This window comes from Ursus maritimus, unplaced genomic scaffold (assembly GCF_017311325.1).
Source record: "Ursus maritimus isolate PB19 unplaced genomic scaffold, ASM1731132v1 scaffold_2, whole genome shotgun sequence".
NCBI lineage: Eukaryota > Metazoa > Chordata > Mammalia > Carnivora > Ursidae > Ursus > Ursus maritimus.
Window position 1 is genome coordinate 70,289,377 of NW_024424452.1, and position 22,315 is coordinate 70,311,691.

Consider the following 22,315-nt stretch of genomic DNA (forward strand, 5'->3'; position numbering starts at 1 on the left):
TTTCCTCTCTTGCCTGGTAGGACAGAACCATTCTGCCGGCTAATTTAGATGGCAGGTGGTCCATTATCAATTCATTATTGGTGTTTCCATTATTGCTTAAAAAACTGGTAGGCTTTTAATAATTTCTTTTGATGAGCTATTATTTTAGCTTGAAAGATCTATTTAAACAAAACCACAGGGAATCAATCGTTTTTGCTAAGAATGCTTCAGTGAGTGAGTGGTTGTTTCATTAATTCAGGAATAATACGGATGTCAACATTAACATTCTGCTAAAAAAGTCACCTTGTTCATCCACTGCCCTGTATCCTAAGAGCACAGATCGTCACTGTAAGCAACTAACTGATTCGGTATTGGCTGTTTGATGTCTGGCTTCCCCATTACAACGTCACCTTTGTAACACCAAGGAATGAGTTGGTCTTGTAAGCTATCCTCATGTCCCATGATGTCCTCGGAAGGTTACTAAATGAATCAAGGACAGGGCCATGTATGCATCTACCAATCTACCTGCCTGCCCTGCACGGAGCTCTCAGCCCCACTCCTGCCAATACCCCGGTTTGGCTCTTCCTCTAGTCTCTACACATTGTCCACTTCCAAAGCCACTTTCACATTTCTGGGTATGTTACCACAGCAACCACTGCCTGGGACCCAAATCTCTATTTGCTTCCTGGGATCACTGTGACAAATTACCACAAACCGGGTGACCGGAAACAACAGCAATCTATTCTCTGACAGTCCCGGAGACAAGAAATCTGCAGTCAAGGTACAAGTGGGATGGCAGTCTCTTTGGGGCTCTGGGGGCGATTCTGTTCCTCGCCTCGTGCAGCTCCTGCCGCCACAGGCATTACTTGGCTTTGGCCACGTCGGTGGCGTCCTGCCCTTTTACTGCTACCTACTGTGCCTGGGTCCAGGCCCTCGCAACCTCCCGCCTGCCCTGCCACACATACCCCTCCTCTTCCTACAAGACTCACCTGTCCAGCAGGGCCTCCCACTCTACCGGGGCCCTGAACTCCAATGTGCGCTCAGGACTTCGGCCCTGCTTTCAGCCTCCTCGAAGTCCGACAGCAAATCCATGTTCTGCTGAGTTAAATCTGCTCCAGCAAAGCCCTTCCCTAGGTGTCAGGCTACCTTATTTTCTTCGTTTTTCTCTGCTCCTGTCTGTCCCCCGTCTCCTCCAGCATGAATTCATATATTTGAAGTGCTCAGAAGCGTGTCTGGCACATGTTGTTCTGTGAACATTTGTTATGCAAATAAAAATAAATCTTCGGGATCCAGTTCAAGACGGTGATGTAGGAGGAGCCTAAACTCACCTTCTCCAAAGCTACAACAACATAACAGATCGACTGCCTCCGAAGAAACCCAGAAGCTGAATGACTCCTACACACTGGGCAATGAGAAGAAACACCCTTGAAACGGGCAGCAGAAGCCGAGACATAATTTGGCCATACACCCCACTCCTGGCACGGTGACCCACAATTGGGAGGGAACTCACAACCCCAAGCTTCTCTCTGAAAAGTAAAGGGTTTGAACGCCCACACCTGGCACCTCAACTTTTTAGACATGCACCTGAGAGAAGACCCCCAAAACATCTGGTTTCAAAAGCCAACAGGGCTTCCCTCCACGAGAGCCCCAAGGCCACAGTGAACTGAGAAACGGTCCTGAAAGGGCCTGTGCAGACTCGCCCCGCCTCGTTCCCGGTTGTTCAGTGAAAGAGGCTTCTGTGCTTACCTTATAGCTCTGTCCTGAGGGTCAGTCTTCTAGTTTAACATACCCACCAGACCAGCAAGAGAAGAACAGTGCAGTCCGAAGTTAGTAGAAGGAAGAAACAACAAAAATGAGAGCAGAAGTCAAGGAAACAGAGACTAAAACGCAATAAAAACGATCAATGAATCTAAGAGTTGGTTTTTTAAAAAGACAACAAAATTGAAAAACCTGAAGCTAATTTACCAAGAAAAAAAGAGAGAGGGCTCAAATAAACAAAGCCAGGAACGAAGGATCCATTACAACGGATGTGATTTGTACTAGATCCAGGAACGAAGGATCCACTACAGCGGATGTGATTTGTACTAGATCCAGGAACGAAGGATCCATTACAGCGGATGTGATTTGTACTAGATCCAGGAACGAAGGATGCATTACAGCGGATGTGATTTGTACTAGATCCAGGAACGAAGGATCCACTACAGCGGATGTGATTTGTACTAGATCCAGGAACGAAGGATGCATTACAGCGGATGTGATTTGTACTAGATCCAGGAACGAAGGATCCACTACAGCGGATGTGATTTGTACTAGATCCAGGAACGAAGGATCCATTACAGTGGATGTGATTTGTACTAGATCGTCGTCAGGGACAGCAGATCCACCCACAGTGAGGCGCTGCCTCACAGCTGTCAGAATGGCTGATACCAAAGAGACAAGAGACAAGAGGTGTTGGCGAGGATGCAGGGAAAAAGGACCCCTCCTCGTGCACTGCTGGTGGGATTATAAATTGGTGCAGCCATCATGGAAAGAAAGTATGGAGGCTCCTCAATTAAATTAAAAATGGAACTACCATTCATCCAGCAATTCTACTTCTGGGTATTTATCCAAAAGAAACAAAAACACTAACTTGAAAAGATATAAGTACTCCTATGCTCACTGAAGTATTATTTCCAACAGCTAAGCCAAGGGAGCAAATTAAGTGTCCACTGATGGATGTGTGGATAAAGAAGACACACACACACACACACACACACACACACACACTGCAATATTATTCAGCCATAAAAAGCAAAGAAATCCTTCCAGTTGTGACAACATGGATGGGCCTTGCGGCCATTACGCTAAGTGAAGTAAGTCCGACAGAGAAAGATGATATCACTTATCTGTGGAATTTAAACAAAAAACTGAACTCAGACACAGAGAACAGATTGGTGGTTGTCAGAGCTGGGGGGCTGTTAGAGATGGTGAAGGGGGTCAAAAGGAGCAAACTTCCAGTTACAAGATAAAAAGCCCTGGGGATGGAACGTACAGCATGATGACTATAGTTAAAAGTATTGTATTGTGTATTTGAAGGTTGTTATGGAGTAGATCTTAAAAGTTATCATCATAAGAAAAAATATGTGTAACTATGTGGGGACAGATGATAACTAGGCTTACTGTGGTGATCGCTTCACAGTATGTACAAATGCTGAGGCATTATATCGTACACCCGAAATCAATATAATGTTATATACCAATTATATCTGAATTTTAAGAAATCTCAGACACTCTTACCCACTCCTTGCGGTTTCTTAGTGTAATGCAATGCGTCCAGGGAGAACTTCTCCCTCCGTTGGTCTCTTCTCTCATTCAAGAGATTCTGAGACACGGCCTTCCCCGATTTGGGCGACGCACTGCTTCTCCTCGGCACTCCCAGCAAACCTGTTACGTTTGGCTGTGGAGCCTGCTCTCTCATCTTTTAACGTGCATCACGGATTTTCCGTTCTAATGCACAAATGCCAATTTTAACACTTCTCCTGGACTCCTCCAAACTACGAGCACGGAAGGCATCGGTTACGCATTCATCAGGGGCCGGCTTTTTACCTTCTCGGGGATGCTGTCCTTGTCAAGGTTAACCAGTTTTTTCAGGAAACCAGTCTCTGAAAGCAGCAGCTTTGCCGAAGCCCAGTTAGGTTTCTTCTGCAGGAGCATGCAGACGGCGTTCATGACGGTCAGCACGAGGAAGGGAGGCCGCGTGTACACCCTGCAACAGGGCCAGAACCTCGTCAGCTTCACAGCTGGTATCAGAGGCACCTGCAGACCATCTCAGAGGACAACACCCACGGATGTTTAACCGGCATTTTCTCAAGGACAACTACTTAGCTACTTCAGTTTTGGGTATTTTTAAACATTGGGGTATGTTTAATACATGGGTATCTTTGCTTTAGGAAGATGACACGCATAAAACTTAAATATGAAGAACGGCTAAGTTAGAGGTGAATTCTCTTCAAAGTGCTCACTGCGGCGTTCTTTAAAGCAGGAACCGTCATGTTTCATCCCAGTGACGGAGGCGACTGTGCCACTCCCCTTAAACACATGACTTTTCTCCACCCTGATCTAAAATTCCTACCATAAAATCACTACAGAGCAGAGTGAGGGAAGGGGGGGGCAAGAGTGGGTCTCGGGCGTGATTATTGGAACGCTGGAAGCCTCTTCTTATCTGTGTCCTCATCAGCTGACATGCCACTGCACTGTTAATGAGAAGGTGACACTCTGGAAAGCAGGGGGTCAGAAGAACAGTCACAAGAAGTAAGTTTCCATGAAAGGCCACGAGGGTGATGGTTGCTATGTAACAGCATTTGGGATTTGGAAACGAAGGGGAGGGGTCCATCCATGGTAATGAGTGTCCCCCAAATGAAACCATATAGACTTTCCAAAAGAAGGCAGGCAATGAAACCAACTTTATGTGTATAACATCATCTATGGGGGTTACCAAGAAGATCCCCCTGCCTTAAATTTCACCATTAGAGATTCATTCATTTAGATTAACCTTTGTTCTTGTTTACAGTCTACTTCTAAAATGCAGATATTTTTCAGGACAAAATAAATCATTAACACTTTGTTTAAAACTAATTTATCAGGGGCGCCTGGATGGCACAGCGGTTAAGCGTCTGCCTTCGGCTCAGGGCGTGATCCCAGCGTTCTGGGATCGAGCCCCACATCAGGCTCCTCCGCTAGGAGCCTGCTTCTTCCTCTCCCACTCCCCCTGCTTGTGTTCCCTCTCTCGCTGGCTGTCTCTATCTCTGTCGAATAAATAAATAAAATCTTAAAAAAAAAACCTAATTTATCAGATGGCTTTTCTGAGATCATCAGTATGTTTTTTTTGAAATAAGGAGAAAGCTGTAACAGAGGAACTAGGAAAAGAGAGACAAGGTCCACAGGGGAGAAAGGAGAGCTCCAAAAGCAAATTTTCCCCAATTTTGCCTACGTTTGACTCTTTTTAAAGCAAACGTAATGGGAATATAGTCAAATTAAGATAAAATGTATTATCTATAAAACTTTAATGTAAATTAAAGGGAAAATACATTCACTTGCCTCTAGTCCCATGTACATGTCACTTTCCAGAAACAAATACCTGATTCAAAGCAAGACCTACCTACCCTGGAAATCTGCTTTAAGGGCCTCATTACTACACAGGAGTCCTCTGGCTTAGACTTGTATTGGTTTGCTCCAATCTGTATTTTCTACTATCTCCCTCCTTCTTCTAGCAGCTAATGCCGCTAATCCTATGATGGGGCAATCCTTTGCACTTTGCTGCTGGACAGCAGCTAGGAAAGAGAGCGGGCTGGACTGGGTATCTGCTGGATGTCTCTGCCGCACGCCCTAAGAACTCCTATTGTAAGGGGTCCCATATATCTGGTGTTGGAACCAAAGTGAAATGCACATCAGCAGTATCACAAGGGAGAATCTTAAAAAGCAAGCAAACAAACAAACAAAAAACCTCCAAGGCACATGGAGAGAATCCCTGGAAAGGCTAGGTTTTTCTAGCCAGAGAAAGGGAGCGGGCATGCTCGATCCAAGGAAAGCTCTTAGCATTGAAATAACTCGAGCCCTTGCCTCATGCCAGACTCTGTTCTAAGCACTTGGCATGTTTTAACTCACCCAGTCCTCTGATCACCTGTTATCCCCATTGCATAAAAGGGAAGCTGAGGCACGGGCAGGCAATGCCAGGACTCCGGCCCAGGAAGCTTGGTCACAGAGCCTGCGAAGTAACACACTGCCCTCAGAACTCAGGCTCAGGGGCATTTAGCTGGCCTCTCTCTTGGGATTATGTGCCAGAGAGAAGCTGAGAGAATGGAACTTCTGGAACGAAGGCATGAGGCACCGGGAGTATGATGCTGGGGCGTTATGGACGCTGCTACTTGGCCCGTGTGGACTCCGGCCACCCCCTTGCACTCACGGGCTGCACCCACCCTCGTGTTGGAAGTTCCCCGGGCCCGCGAAGCACGTTTCTGCCTTCGGCCTTCAGTGCTTTCCGTGTCTTCTGCGTACAACACCCTTCCTTTAGACACCTCCCTGGCGTACGTGCAAATCTGCTCAGTTCTTGGCTTCTACGACATCTGGCAACTGGTAACCACTCTCACTTCCAGGGGGTCTGGGGCACAGCGTGCACTGTGTGTCTCTGCCGCCCGAATGTGCGAGAACACACTCCGGTGAATGAGGTCAAACAGGAGAGAGGTTGAGAATCTGCCCGGCTCCTCTTGCTTGTCTCTCTCCGCACCTGACCTTCAGCCACAGGGCACGGCTGTGGCACTGTGGCATGCGCCGCTCTCCCCGGAGAGTCACTGATGAATGACAGCTTGTGTGTCCTCTTCTCTTCCTGTCCCCGGAGGTAAAGCACCATGACAAATATCGCAGTAGATGTGCCTACTTCTACATCGGTAATGGAAATACTACTTCCGGTAAACAACGGACGGCTCAACCCATCGGAGAGGTGACAGCAGAGTCTTCTTCCCTGTTGGGCCGCGGACGCCAACGGAGAGCATCGCACCCAGAGATTCAAACTAGAAACATCGGGATCAGGCTCTGGACCTTGGAGCGTCTCATTTCTTCTTGCACAGCTTGGTTGGCAGCAGCTTTTCTTTCTCGAGGGAACACAGAACACTGACATGCCCCACGGCTGATGGCGCCACAACGCGGACGACAGACAGCACGTAACACACATAATGACAAATGTAAAGTCACCAAAATGGCTAAAAATGACTTCGTCTAAAAATACATGAATAGGGACTCAGTCCCTCTTAGCATGTATCTGTGTTTTCTGTTGAGCTTTTCCAGCTCCCAACAAACCCAGGTGACTTGCCTCAGCTCAGCGATATCGGCTTTATCCAGGGCGCTCAGAGCCACGACCGCCTTTTCTAGAGCTGGCAGCACGCTTTTTACTTCATGGGCAGTTTCCTGCAACAAAGTGAGAGGCCCCCAAGCGTGTATGAATGCACAAGGCTGCATACCATAAATTTTTACATTTTGAACTTGGAAAATAGATTTGACTTTTCCACGACGCGTGCTATTTACGCTGCTGGGAACGCGTGCTGGAGTCCTAAGCGCGGTGCCTTACTCCCTCCCTGATGAGAAGTTATGTGTGGCTCTGGCCTTCTCCAGCGCACTCGGGCAGTAACAACGCCCTTTCGAGGGGTGGTCCTGGGACAGGGGGTCACTGTCCAGCTAATGAAGCCTAAGCTTCAGAGCCCCTCACTGGCCCAGACCTCCCCCCGGGGCCTGGAAGGAGCTCCACCAATGTTGGCGGGGCCGCGTGTCTTCGCTAGGCTTGTGAAAGTTAGACATTGTAACTGCAGTCAGGTTTCCTCTCGGGGCAGGTGTTCCCGAGATGGCCGGGGACATGTCTGGGGTCTGCACACAGTCACCTGTCTGTATAATTAAGTTATCGCAAGCTATCTCAATTAGGAATGACTTCCAGAAATACTTTCACTGTCCCCTGTTCCAGCTTTTCTGGGCATGTGACATTAAGGTGCTCGGCCAGGGGACATATTGTAATATACACTTATGCCACAGGGCCTAGCACCAGAGCTACGTGGGTAATGGAGGAGAAACAAGGTTTGCAATACACCGATCCTGAATCTGGTCTGTGCAAAGCCCTTGCATGCACCAGATGTGTGAGACTGTAAGTGCGAGGTCAGGTGATCGTCAATACCTACCCCAAACGGAAGTTCACTCCTTCACGAACACACCAGACCATGCAGTGCACACTCGTCTACACGTGCCAGAGTGTCCACTTTTTTGGATGGGAGTTATGCAAAAATGAGCCATCAGAATTCCTAAGTTTGGGGATAATAGCTACTGCACTTAAAAAGATGTTTTGGAGTTTTTCCGTGAAATAAGTGAGACATTAGAGGGTTCTTACATAGGCGTGTATGAAAGGTGCCTTATTTTATAATTTAAAAATCTTCTTTACAAATAAATAATGACGACGAAGCTTTGTGAGCTACAACACAAACGTGATACAGTGTTAAAATCAATAGAGATGATTTTGTTAGGGGAGCAAAATGTGATGAAAATGTTCAGGTTGTACTAAAAGCAATAATTCATTAAGAGGAAAAAGTACATTGAGGATAGAGGCAATGATCTGCCTCTTGTCTGTCTAACAATCTGATACACAAAGAAGAATGCATCATACAATCACATTGTAAAAAGTAAAGGTTCTGGCTGAGTTTGCAAGAACTATTAACATTAATGAAAATATAAATATCAGAAAACAACTCTCTAAGGAAGACATTGGTGGAAAACTGGTTGGTGAATGCTCTCAATCCACATGGCATCTAAAATGAGTCAAGAAACCTTGAAATGCCAGTTTTGTTTACGCCAGTTATAGCAACACTAAAAATATTCATGACATTATCGGTGATACGAGTTATAAAGCTGAAAGAACTGAACTTGACCATCAAAAATGAAAACCACATTTTTATCAACTAGGCTGAACATTCCCCAGGAAATGATATGGAAATAATTCTCACACGAAGTCGTCTGGAATCATTTTGCAAACGATCCAAATAATTGTGGCCGATTATATTTTAGCGTTTACCTGGGCGTACTCTTGCACAATTCTTACTTCTTCGGCCATAATTTCTTCATCCTGTTTAACAAGCATCTGGACCTTCTCCACCACTTGTGAATCTTTCTGCAGTTTTTCCATTAGGGCTTCCTTTTCCTAATGAGACACACGGCTCTTTTGAGAATGAATTTTAAGAGATATGGTAGCTCTTCTTTAAAGAGAAATTCATTTCAAGAAAAAGTCATAAAGCTCATTTCATTATAATATTTACCAAAATCAGCCTGAAATATATTTGGACAGACTAAACTGGAAAGGGTAACCACAGCCAGTATCATCTCACGCAACACACGTCGTGTTTGAGAATGCGCTGCAGACTGCAAGCGACCATGGCATAGTTCAGGTTGATTTAACTAACGACGACAGAATTATGCTAGGTGAGCTTTTACAACTAGTTGTAGGCCTACTGTCACACTGAGTGGTTACAACGTAATGCTGTTACTACTTTGCTGTCATCGTTGCCACTGTGTTGCTCATTTTACAGGTAAGAAAGTTGAGGCCAACAGAGCTACCCAGCGGCCTGCTAACAAAGCTGGAATCCTAACCCATGTTCGCCAAGTATCAGAGCCTCTGCTTTCCAACACTGCTCTGTATTAAACCATCAAATATTTAAAAGAGATTGCAAACCAGCTATACCTTTGTTTTTTGTTCTATCTGTGGGCCAAGAATCAAGAGCTCCTCTTGCATATCTGTAACGAGCGCGGTTGCTTCCAGGATCCTGGATAGGCCCATATAAAAATGATTCCTGAGGGGGGGAGAAGTATTAAGAAGGCATAAGATGTAATGAAACATCGGCAAAGCAAGATATATTGCGATCTTGTATGGGAAGACAACATGGGAAAGATGTCGATCCTCCCCCAAATTGATACATAGACTTAACGTGATGCCTACCAAAATTGCGGTGAGATTTTTTCTTTTTTTGTAGATACAGACAAGGATCCTCTAAAATTTATATAGAAAGCCAAATGAACTAGGATGATTACAACAGTTTTGCAAAAGAATAAAGTGGGTGGGTGGCACCTCTCTACCTGATTGTGAGACTGACTGGGTAGTGAGAGTCGTCAGGACTGGGGTACCCGAGAGGGTCAGGCACGTCCATCAACAGAACGAGACAGAGAAGCCGGGAACAAACGCACACAAGCACAGCCAGCCAGCTCTTCACAAAGGCGCAGAAGTGAGAGAAAAAGGAAACGTTTTCAACACAGGGTGCGGAGCGACTGGTTATACGGCATGAACCTGGACGTAAGCCTCACGTCTTATACAGAACTAAGTCAAAGTGGACCATGGAATGGAGGGTAAAAGGTGGGTCTATGATGCTCTTAGAAGAATGCATAGGAGAAAGTCTCCAGGATCCAGGACCAAGTTCACAGACTTGACAAGAGAAGCATATCTGAGAAAGAAAAACAAATCTGACAAACTGGACTTAATCAAAATTGAAACAAACATTCTGTCCAGAGGATGACAAGTAACTGCTGGGATAAGTATCTGCAACCTGTACATGCGACAGACGACTCCTCTTTAGAACACAGACAGCTCTCCGAACTCAGCAAAGAGAGGGCACCTGGGTGGCTCACTCAGTTAAGCATCTGCCCTTGGCTCAGGTCATGATCCCAGGGTCCTGGGGTCGAGTCCTACATCGGGCTCCCTGCTCAGCGGAGAGCCTGCTTCTTCCTCTGCTGCTCTGCCCTGCTTGCGTGCTCTGACAAATAAATAAAAATCTTAAAAAAAAAAAAAGCCCAGCAATGAGAAAAATCAAAGAATCCATTTAGAAAATGTGCCAATGCTATGAAAAGGCATTAAACTGAAAGGATGCACCAGTGCAGAGGCGTGCACACGGACAGCACGGTGCCACGTGTTTGCAAGGACGTGGGGAAGCTGGATTCCTCACACGCGGCCACTGTGGAGAACAACTTGGTGTTACTTTCTTTACAGCCCGGCATACACACTGTATGACTCAACGATCACGCTCCTGGCATTTCCCCTAGACATGTTCACAGCAGCTCCGTTCAGAACCACTCCCCCCTGAAAACAGCCCCAGTTCCTCCCGTGGATGAATGGTGCACGAACCGTGGTACATCCATACCGTGGGGTGCTTACAGGACAGAACAAACTATCGGTACATGCAACAGCTGGATGGAACTCCAAGGCGTGATGCTGGGTGAAGCCCATCTTGTTCCCCCGTGTAAGGGGAAGGGGGAGACAGAGACCAGACTGTGGCCGGCGCTGCTGGGAGTGGTCGGTGGCGGGGGCAGCCCAAGGGATGCGGCCATGGCAATGAACAGTTGTGCACAAATCCACACGCAGGACACAAGGGTGCGGGGCTATGCACACAGGTGGCACCAATGCCTGCGTCCTGGCTTTGATGTCGTCACAGTTACGGAAAATGTAACGACGGGGGGAACTGAGTGTAAACTGTAAGCTGGACCTCTCTGTACTGTTTTGCAACTTCCGGTGAATCTATTTCGAAGTGAAAGGTTTTTGTTTTTTTTTTTTTTTTTTTTTAAGAAGCAGCAGTAAGTTGAAAATTTTCCATTTATCCATTCGTTAAGATAAAAAATTGAAAACATACAGTTTGTAAGGAATAAAGTAAATAAACACAAATACTGTAAAACCAGCAGACTCTAAATCCGTCAGCCAACAAAAGTTTAGTCCTGACTCTAGCAGGACTTTCCTAACCTAAAAGGATGCTGTCAGCCGTGCTCTGTACAAGGTCAGTGACACGGATGCTGTCGGGCATTTGCTCTCATTTCCCTCTTTGCTCTAAGCCTTGGACAGGTCCTCAAAACGTCTCATCTGGATTCCTACAATAGCTTTCAAATCTTTGTTTTGAGTTTTCTCTCTCTCCAATTTATCCCCCGTTCTAATGCCAGAGTGATCTTCCTAAAATACACGTCCGTATCACTCAGGGTTGTTATTGTTGTGAGCTGCATATGTCAGCCACTGCTTGCAGTCAATCTGTAATCCCACCCCCAAGAAGCAGGTGCTATTAAAAATAAAATGAACTCTTAGGAACACTGAAGCCCAGCTCCCCGGGCAGCACACACGTGAGGCAGGCAGGTTGGGACTTCCCTCCCCTGTAAACGGAATGTTTCATTATGAGTTCTGGGTGGGGAAGAGATGTGGATTGGCTGTAAGGGACCCAGACCACAGAATGAACCCTCCCTGCTTTTTTTTTCTCCCATGTCTACCCCTGGGAAACGGAGCTGCTGGAATTTGCAAGTAGCAAAGAGGAGCCGGGAAGTGGGGACCTTTAACCTGGTGCTTCTTTTACCACCTTGAGAGATGTGACCAGTTATGGATCACGATGATAATGACCATGTGAATAAGTTTGAAGGTGTTCCTGGTCTGACCCACACATCGGGGGTGGGAGACGTTCTGGGCTAGCACAAGGAATAGACACCACCGAGCCACCTAGAGATGAGTCTGGGCTGATGGTGCGGGTGGGGCACGGGCAAGACGGGGAAGGGAAGCAGCAGCCGTGACAGGGACTGGTCGTACCGACTGCCGTCACATGCCTGCGGGTGGAAGGCAGCAGCCGCCCCCTCCCCAGTGGTGGGAAGGGGACACCTTGGAAACTTGGAAGTCAGAGGTGGAAGGAGGACCCCCTAATCTCTTGACTCCTATGTGTGGGGCATCCGGCCAATTTATCCAGACAGCTGTCATCACCCTCAGTGTGACCACCGACCAACAAAAAGCTCAATCTAGGGACCTGGAGAAACCACCCGGGAGCCCCTATCTCCAGGACTGACGAGTTTTTACTTCAAACAATAGGACAAGATTCACCTTCTAACCTAACAGGACTCCTTGAAGCTTTGCTGCATTCACGGACTCCAGCGGCGGCTCTACATGGAACGACGTGGAATCTGCCGTGGCCCACCCGGCCTTGTTAACAAAAATGTCAAAAAATGAGCCCCGGACACTGCATTTGCATCAGGCTGCCGCGGAGGCAGCTACTGCTTCTGGCCTCCGCTGCTCTGCCAGACGCAAACTGACAGCTCTAGCACGAGCGGAGAGGAGAAACTTCCATTGTCCTGGGCTTCCCGCAGCACGTGCGAGGCTGCATATGTGTGACCGCCAACGCTGATGCACCCGGATTGATGGCATTTCTAACTGGCCTGGCTCCTGATCGGGAGCCTGGCTGCGGAGTCAGAGTCATGGGCACTGTCCTCCAGTGTCACCGAAGACACAGAACGGACTTGCATCAAGTCCCTATCAGTACTGTTAATGAGGGTGTCTCGTCGGGTGGCCCCAATTCCTGTAGCGGGACACAGGCCAGGCTGGAGGATGTTGCCGGAGGGCAGCAGCTCCGCCTGGGGGGAGCCCCGGCAGCCTTCACGCCCCCACGCAGGTCACGCAGGCCTCACTGCAACTGATCGAGGTCTTGTGAGGACACCATGTGGGCCTCCTGGAGCAGAGAGCGTGGGATGCTCGTAGGCAGGTCCTACAAGGCCATTTCCACTCACATGTCCATCTTACTGGGCGGCTGTTAGGACACGGTTTCTCGGTGTTGCCGGGGCTCTGATCAGATAGAAACCCGCTGCGCCGTGTTTCCTCGCCCATCTTCCCAGGGGCAGCTGGACACAGGGTCCGCAGCACCGGGGCATCCCGCTGTCTGTGACATCGGGCTTCCGTTACTCTGGTGTTGTCCCTGGGATAAGGGACATGGCTGGTGGCACCTGTGGCTGCTCTTGCTTTCACGACGCGACCTAACGACGGCTCAACACCTCTTCCCCGGCTGCGCGTGTCCGCCCTGTCTCGACCGACGGGCAGCCTTTGAATGTCTTACCTCTTTGAAGGGCTTGTGCAGCTGTTGCCTTTTCCCCCCAAAAGAAAGGCAGATTCGGGCTCCTTCTTTTGTATTTGTGTCTCTTTTTACAAATAAAAGCACCAACTAAAAAAAATATATATGTATGTATTTCTGATTTGGTCTCAAAGTCTTACCTCTTTGTTTGCATTTCCTTCTCTCGTGACCTCAAAATGTGAGCAAATGTATCCATGAACCGCAAGTAGCTACTGGGAGTGATATAATAATGCCTTCTGGTTTCCTGGCAGTATTTTGTGTTCAACTCTTTTATACTTCTGTGGATTTGGACACACGTTGGGGCAAGTTTTTCTTTTAAGTTCTGCAGGATAATAATTTTTAAGAATCAAGAGAAAGCAATCTAAACATACATAAAGAGGGGCGCCTGGGTGGCTCAGTCGTTAAGTGTCTGCCTTCGGCCCAGGGTGTGATCCCAGAGTCCTGGGATCGAGTCCCACATCAGGCTCCTCCACTGGGAGCCTGCTTCTTCCTCTCCCACTCCCCCTGCTTGTGTTCCTTCTCTTGCTGGCTGCCTCTCTCTCTGTCAAATAAATAAATAAAATCTTAAAAAAAATAAACATACATAAAGAAAGAGAAAATAACTTGAAACAGTTTATCATTCTGAGATATGGGAAGATAGAAAAAGGCCCTGGGTAAATGGGACCAAGAATAGAGACGTCTTAGTGGTTTGGACGGTGTTCGGGTGGACAAGGCAACAGGGCTGGTGGTTTAGGACATGCCAGACAACCTACTAGGCTTTCCCCTCGCTTCTGCTATAGCCATCCAAGGACTTAGGGGGCTATCACCAATGGCCCGGGGTCATGGTGCCTTTTTTTTTTTTCTCTTAAATCTCCTATCTTCCTTTCCTAAAGTAGGTTATCAATTACAAGAGACTCCACTTCTCTTCCTTGAGTGACATAAAGCTGCAAAAATGTCCTTACATCTTCAAATGATATACTGATATGTGGATGGGCAAACTAGAGGAGAAAGTGCCCCTCGCTTAGTTTTAGAGAAAATTCGGAGACACGACCTAGCCCTGGTGCCCACCTGCAGCCACCAAGGCTGGCCAATAACCTGGTCCCCTCTAACTCAGCTGCATTTTTTTCCTGACTCGACCCTGACTCTAGCCTTGGCCTTAGCTTTCCTTGGACGCTTGCCAAGTAAGGTCGCAAGCCCTTTTCCAGGTGCCGCGCTGAGTCTTGGGCCGCTCTGCTTTTATAGCTTCCTTTGTCAACACCCAACGGGTCTTCGGTGGGGCCGCACTAGAAAAGATTCGTGCTGTGGCTCATGAATTCTGGGCTTATTTCACACGTGGTTTGTCGTAGTCAAGCCAGAGACATCGACAGGGAGTACCCAGGAGGCGGCAGCGTCCTTCCCATGGCACCTGGCTTCAAGGAAACCTGCTGCTCACCATGGGGCAGGACAGTGCAGAGACCCAGGCAGTGAGGAATCAGGACGGGTCAGGGGGCAAAAGAGACGGGGAACTGATAAAGAGTCAAGGCAAGCCCTTGACCTATTTCATGGTTTTGCCCAGCGCTGCCTGTTTTTGGCTACCTAGGACTCACTACCATTCAGACAGTTCTGCCAGGGGCTGTTAATAATCTGAAATCTTTCCGTGGGTCCGATTCTTTAAGGGTTGTATTTACCTCTCTGTTCTTTAAATCCACCTTTTCTCTTAAGAAGGAATTGGCTACGACAAGGAGGGCTGCTTCTGGCCACTTCTCATACCAGTCGATCGTGCAGGCAGCGATCATCGAAGGGTAGGCTCTACAATGCTGGCGGAAGGTCAGTCCTGCCGGACTCATGGTCATGAAAATATGAAGATTCTTATGGATCCTCTGAAAATTAATACAGATGTAATGTGTTCACATGGAATCCCCTGAGCACCTGCCAAAGGAAACTGCAAATCCTGTGGAGCTCTCGCGAGGAAATTGGCTGGGTTCTGCTCTGCAAGACCTGGAACATCCCCTCTATGAACCAGGTCACATGGGCGGGTGTGGTGCTAGAGTTTTGTTCAGTGGGGGACCTGACAGCAGGTGGGGGGCGGCTCTATTTCACTCTGCTCTGGGCTGCTGGGCCACCAAGATGCCCAGAAACTCAGTGTGGGAAGTGGTCAGAGGAATGAAAGCCAGAAGACACAGAAACACACCGACGTCATGGGCGGAGCACGAGGGAGGCAGTCACAAGCCCCCGAAGGGTTAGCGCCACGTGGAATTAGAGCCGCTCCAGTTTCGCAGGGCTTGGGCAAAGCGCTGGTTTCTGTGAAATCCTCCCGCATCCTTGCCCCCACGCAGCTGCGTGGCTGCTGTTCCTGTCCACTCGGAAGGACTGGCATGGGCGTACAGTCCTTCCCGATGTCCTGTGTCGCTTTCAGTGAAACCATATCACCGACAGCAGCTTCAGGGACTCAATGTTCTTTTCAACGCAAACAGCTCAGTTTGTACAAAGTGATAAGATGTTTGAGGATCAAGCAACCTATTTTGCCAAAGAAGTGTGGTAAAGCTGAAAGAAGAGGAAAGTGTAAGATTCTTTTTCCTCCTTTTTGTCTTTAAAACAGGTATGAAAGCAGATCAAACTGCTCAGCGTAGAATTCGTACACGCGAGAAATGCTAAAATTAAAAATGAGGTTACCTCTCTTTGCTTTACCCATCCCCAAACTCCTCCCTGAAGACATACAGTGTTAGCGGTTTCAAGTACGCTTTTGCTATTATTACTGTAAGACACTTCAAATCAGTTTTGGAAGTGTGGTATAAAACAGACATACAAATAATCAAAACTGATTTCTAACTGGGATTCTTGCTTTATTTTTTATTTCTGGACTGCACTGTTCTCCGATGAGAAATTCTTTGCTCTTCCTCGCCAATCACAATCTATGTAAACTAATTTAGTAACAAGGCACTCGAGGGCAACAAGTTATCAGGGTGACTGCATTTAAAAATATAACCTAATCTAAGCATCATGTGACGTTGTTCTCCCTCAACTGTGTATTTGCAGAATTTTTTTACATCTTGTAGTGCCGGATCACTAAGTGTCCACTGAGGATGGAAGATGGGCCAGGTCAATTCTCAGATGACCCCACTGTCGAAAGGAACTGGCCCAAGAAAGAAGTTGGTCTATGGTGCTTCCCATTTGGATGTCTGGTTGGGGCGATCCTCTCTCCTCTCTCTCTCTCTCTCTCTCTCTCTCACTGCTGAGCGGTTGGCCAGTCGTCGTGCCTTAAAGACGTGGAAAGCTTACCTCGTTGGTCTGGACTCTCTCTCCATATGGACCCCACTGCTGAGTTCCTTCTATCACCTGCTCTGTCTGGATTATTTCTGTCTGTGCCCATCACCCCCCCGGCCAATTCCAGGGCTATTCAAAGGGATGCAAGAATTCTTATCTCTTGCCTTTCCGGACTTGTTGCCAACCGTGGTCAGGGAGGGAAGTCAGTGTAAGAAATAAACCCAGCGTCTTATTTCTCTTGTTATTGCCTCTCACTGCTACCATGTTCTTCAGCCACTGAGAGCCAGGTAGGCCCAGATCCTGGCTGACCTTGGACTTCCCTAAGGGTATAGAGTGTCTGTGTGCGGGGATCCAGTCATTCGTTTTAACTTTAAAAACTCATTAAAAGAACTAAAAAAAAAAAAAAAATTACCCAACTTGAAAATTGGGTACAGAATTATAAACATAGTCTACTTTCAATTTAACATGATAATTTGATAAAGCCAAGCCACAAAAGAGTACCTTTTGGAAGGAAGCAAGCAGAGACTGCCTGTTATCAACGTGACCAGACCGTTCAGCAAAAGATCGCATCCTTAGCGCAATGGAGTCCAGCTCCTCGTTTTCAAACAGGTCCAGTATTTTCCTCAAATTGAGAATGCTGTTCAAATCTTCCATTAACAACTCCTTAGGTGAAACAGATATCAAATCAGGAATGAGTAAAGTACTTACTTTTTCACTCTGAACACACCAAATTGAGACCCAGGACCAAGAGCAGTGAAGGAGTTTTTGTTAAAATGGAGAGTAAATCCAAGCTTTACCTAAAACAGCACGTGTAGCGTCATCCCCTCCTCAGGCTCCTTCTCTGACCCTCACGGTTCCCGGTGTTTCAGGTGGGGAAGGAAAGCGAGCGGGAGGACAGCCTCCAGGACAGGCCGACAGAGCCACGTGGGGCTGGCTCATCTCCTGTCTCACCCACGACTGACGGAGAACACACTGAGCCTTTCCTCCTTGTCAGGGGCTCCGCTTAGCTACCCTGGGGTGCTGCTGCCTCGGCACTGGCTTCGTTTCACCAAGCAGCCTGCAGGGACCCTTCACTGACACCAGTCCCTCGTGCAAGCCGCCCGCAGGGGCGAGCAGGTGCCGGCCGCTGGTAGGACTTTCCTGACAGCCTGTGCTCAGCAGCCGCCCCCGCCTCCCAGGGCCCGTGGGCCTTATGTGCCCCTCGGACAGACCTCCATGGGGCGAACCAAAACCCCACTCTTTAGGTGTGAGTGGACCGATCAGGCCCTAGCCTGGGAGCCCAAGTCACACCACTCACGGGCTCTGGATTGCGCCTCCCCCTGCCTGACCCTGCCCTGACCTCCCCATGTGGCCCCTCGAGGCATGCTGTGTTCTTCTTCCAGGACGGGTAAGAAACTTCTCCGTTTCAATCTCTCGCGTGGTCTTCTGTTGAACTGTGCATCAGCACCCTGGGCTCCACTTAACAAATGTTAACACAGTCATAACCCGGTTTTTTGGATTCACATGGAAAGCAGCAATGCTGTGGTCAGGAAAAAGCTGGAAAGTGTGGAGAAGAGATCCAGTGACCCAGAAGTCCCGAATGACACGGGAGTAGATGAGCACGTCCAGCCCAGCTCTGACTGATAGTGTGTTTCTGAAAAATGACTTCGTAAATTAGAACAGCAGGTTTCCGGCATGGGAGAAGTGACATCCGAATCCAGAAAAGTATCTCACAGAAACCTCAAGCTGATGAACAGTACTTAACTTTGGGAAAGGGAGGACATATAATTAAATATAATTAAAGTGGAAAATTGGACACTCCAGAGAACAGCAGATAACAACACAGCACTGGGACTTACTCTCAAAATTCCATATGCAGGAAAACCACGACCCCAGGGAGAGAGGCCCAGTATGAGGAGAGAAACAAGATGCGAGTTTGAAACAACGCTTGCTCGTAACTACATGAGTCTGGAGCACAGAATAAACTGTTGCTGTGAAATGTTGCCACAAGGTACACTGAATGGGAGACGGCGTGCGTGATTACGTCTAGGCTGTGGAAGGGCATCATTTACTCCAGATAACAGGTTAACACAGGCGTTGGGTGATTAGCATTTTTTTGCTTGTATGTAAACAAGGCCCATCCTGCGAGGAGAGTCCTAAATTCGGCAGTGCCGCTGGAGCAGGGGGACAGAGGGGGGGACCAGGAGCCTCTTGCAGACCATAAAGCTAGTTTAGCTACATGGGCCAATTACTTCTCATGGCCAATTAAAATGAAAATTCTAAAGACAGAAATGCTTTTGCAGAACTCTCCGCAGCAAGAGGACAAACATGGACGCTGTGGGCTGTGAGTGGGGACGGCCAGAACAGTGGAAAAGCCAGGGCAGGCTGGCAGGCCTATACTTTCTTTTCAAATATGAAATGGGGGGCGGGCACTACTTACACGGCAAATGCTAGCAAATGCGAAAGACAAAAAGTACTCACCTGCTTTGGGTTTAAACTAGCAACTATCAAAGCAGTGGGGTTCCCTTCTAATCCTGCTTGAATGAAGCCCCTTTTAAAGTCTTCTTTGAATTCGATGTAGGGGTAGTTGTAGGACGTGGGCACCCGGCAGAGTTTGCATTCTGTCAAGTAACAGGCCAGGGTGGCACAGGTCTCCTTCCCACAGCCGTCTATTCCTACCTGGGCGAGAAGAACAATCCAACATATGATTCCTATGTGCGTCCCAGACACCTTGAAATGCATAGTTTCCTCTCAGCAAAATATCTTTTATAATCTTTTTGGGAAATACGTGAAATATAATGAAAGTATTTATCAAAGTCCAATAGGGCTTTCATATACATTTTCTCTGTATAGTCTCTTGAAATAATATGAGACAGTTTGACTGGAACGATAACACAATCTGAAAAAATAGCATCGACAGGTTTATAAATCATTATGTTACTGCCAATATTTGACTTTTCATGTAGAAGAATTTAGATAGGTCTTTTCCTATATATTCCGAGCAATAAACACTTAGGTGCTCTTTGGTAATAATGACGAAGTATCACCTGTTCTAGCAGCTTTGCTGAGCTATAACGTACAGACTATACCTCTTTTTGTGTGTATAATTCAATGATGTTTAGTAAATTTACAGGTTTGCAACCGGTAAATCCAGTCTTAGAACAGTTCTATCCCCAGAAAGATCCCCCAGGCCTGTGAGTAGTGAGTCTTCATTCCAACCCCAGTGCCAGGCAACCATTAGCAGGCTTCCCGTCCCTCCAGGTTTCCCAGCCACTGAAGGGTAAATACGAAGTCTTCTGCATCTGCGTCCGCACTGAGCATGACGGTGTTGTGGTTCCTTCACGTGGTAGCATCTGTTAGTAGTCTGCTCCTTTTTATTGCTGAGTAGTATCCCACTGCAGATGGCCACGTGGGAGGACGTCCACTTCACGGCTATTCTACTAGTGCTCGGGACACTTTCGTGCAGGTCGTCAAGCGAACGTTTGTTTTACTTCCTCTTGTGTAGATAAAGAGAAATGGAACTGCTCCGTTAGAGGGTCCACGGGAGTTAACTTTGTAAGAAATGGTCAAACTGGTTTTCAAAGCAGCTGTGCTAGTTTACATTGGCACCGGCCCTGTGTGCGAGTTCCAGCTCATCCACAGCCTTGCCTACACTTGCCGTGGCACAGTGCCAGCACGTGCGTGCCCGTGTCTCCACGCGCTTCCAGACCGCCCTCCCCGAACGGTTAATGACGGCGAGTAGTTTTCTCACCCGCTTATGCGCATTCATGTCTCTTTGGTGAAGTATCTAGTTAAATCTTTTGTCCACTTAAAATAATAAACTTTTTGATTTTAGGAGAGGTTTTGATTTACAGTAAAATTGCCAAGACAGAAAAGAGAATTTTCATATGCCCCACATCCAGTTTCCCCTGCCAACATCTAGCTAGTATATTTGTTACCACTAATGAAACAGTATCGATACATTATTATTAACTACAATCCATACTTAGTTTTTACCTAACATCTTTTTCTGTCCCCGGATCCCATCAAGGACACATTACATTTGCTAGTTATATGCCCTGAGGTTCCTCTTGACTGTGACAGTTTCAGACTTTCCTTTTTTGTTTTGTTTTGATGACACTGACGGGGTTGAAGTGAGCCGGTCAGGCATTTTGCAGAACGTCTCTCGGTTGGGATTTTCTTGATGTTTTCCTTTTAACTAGATTGGGGTTATGTGTTTCTGGGAGGGAAGACCGCGGGGATAAAGAGCCATTTACCAACCTGATTTAGCACTGTTAACGCTGACCTTGGTCACCTAGATAAAGTGCTGTATGTCAGGCTTCTCCACTGTGAAGTTCGTGTTTTTCTCCTGTTCCTACTGCATCCTTTGGGAGGAAATCACTCATAGCTCACAGTTAAGGAGTGCGGAGTTATGCTCCAATTCCTTGAGGGCAGAGTATCTACACACATTATTTAGAATTTTTCTGTGCGGGAGATTTGTCTATTTCCCCCTATTTGTTTATTTATTTAATCATGTGTTTATATGTACCGACTCTTGGATACTTATATTTGAGTTATAATCCAGTACTACCCTATTTATGTTGTTGTTTTGGGGTATGGCCATCGGGAACTCTTTTAGTTGGCTCTTCTCTCTCTCTTGTCATTGTGATTTTTAAAAACACTTCCTTTCTGCACAAGAAGATACTCCATGCTCAACACAGTATATTTCTTGTGCCAGCCCTACGGTAAGCCATTTTTCCCAGGAGCCCTGGCCCTTTTGTTGAAGAATGGTATTAGAAACCAAGACCTGGGAACGCAAACTGGTGCAGCCACTCTGGAAGATGGTATGGAGGTTCCTCAAGAAGTTAAAAATAGAGCTACCCTATGACCCAGCAATTGCACTACTGGGTATTTACCTGAAAGATACAAATGTGATCCAAAGGGGCATCTGTACCCCAATGTTCATAGCAGCAATGCCCACAATAGCCAAACCATGGAAAGAGCCCAGATGTCTATCAACAGAAGAACGGATAAAGAAGATGTGGTGTGTATACACACACACACACACACACACACACACACACACACACACACACACACTGGAATATTACTCAGCCATCAAAAAGAATGAAATCTCACCATTTGCAATGACATGGATGGAACTAGAGGGTATCATGCTAAGTGAAATCAGTCAGTCAGAAAAAGACAATTATCATATGATTTCATTCATATGTGGAATTTAAGAAACAGTGCAGAGGGTCATAGGGGAACGGAGGGAAAACTGAATGGGAAGTCACTAGAAAGGGAGACAAACCATGAGAGACTCTTAACTATAGGAAACAAACTGAGGGTTGTTAGAGGGGAGGGGGTAGGGGGATGGAGTAACTCGGTGATGGGCATTAAGGAGGGCACATGATGTGATGAGCCCTGGGTGTTATACACAACTGATCAATTACTGAACACTACATCTGAAACTAATGATGTACTGTATGTTGGCTAATTGAATTAAAATAAACAAAGAAAAGAAAAGAAACCAAGACCTGGGTGCTGGGTGTGCTTGTTACAACTGGGCATTTTGCCAGGTTCTCTTGGCTGACACCGCAAGGAAACATGTTTGTATGCTGACCTTTGCATACACACATTCCTATAAATATGTCTGTATAGAACCATATACACGAAGCCAAACACGAGTTCAACTGCTGTCTTCAACTCTCATCCATCAGCATATGGACCATTCTAGCCTCTTC

General features: G+C 47.1%; 1 protein-coding gene across 1 annotated transcript in view; it reads right to left on the reverse strand.

Moving 5' to 3' along the window:
* DNAH14 (dynein axonemal heavy chain 14) overlaps positions 1–22,315 on the reverse strand; it is a 298,523-nt gene that overhangs the window by 75,487 nt on the left and 200,721 nt on the right. Inside the window, exons 55-62 of the mRNA XM_040636128.1 lie at positions 19,071–19,268; positions 17,112–17,273; positions 15,035–15,226; positions 13,529–13,710; positions 9,224–9,332; positions 8,561–8,686; positions 6,824–6,918; positions 3,565–3,724 (exon numbers count right to left, since the gene is read on the reverse strand). Coding sequence (XP_040492062.1) covers positions 3,565–3,724; positions 6,824–6,918; positions 8,561–8,686; positions 9,224–9,332; positions 13,529–13,710; positions 15,035–15,226; positions 17,112–17,273; positions 19,071–19,268 — 1,224 coding nt within the window. The remainder of the gene's footprint in view (positions 1–3,564; positions 3,725–6,823; positions 6,919–8,560; positions 8,687–9,223; positions 9,333–13,528; positions 13,711–15,034; positions 15,227–17,111; positions 17,274–19,070; positions 19,269–22,315) is intronic.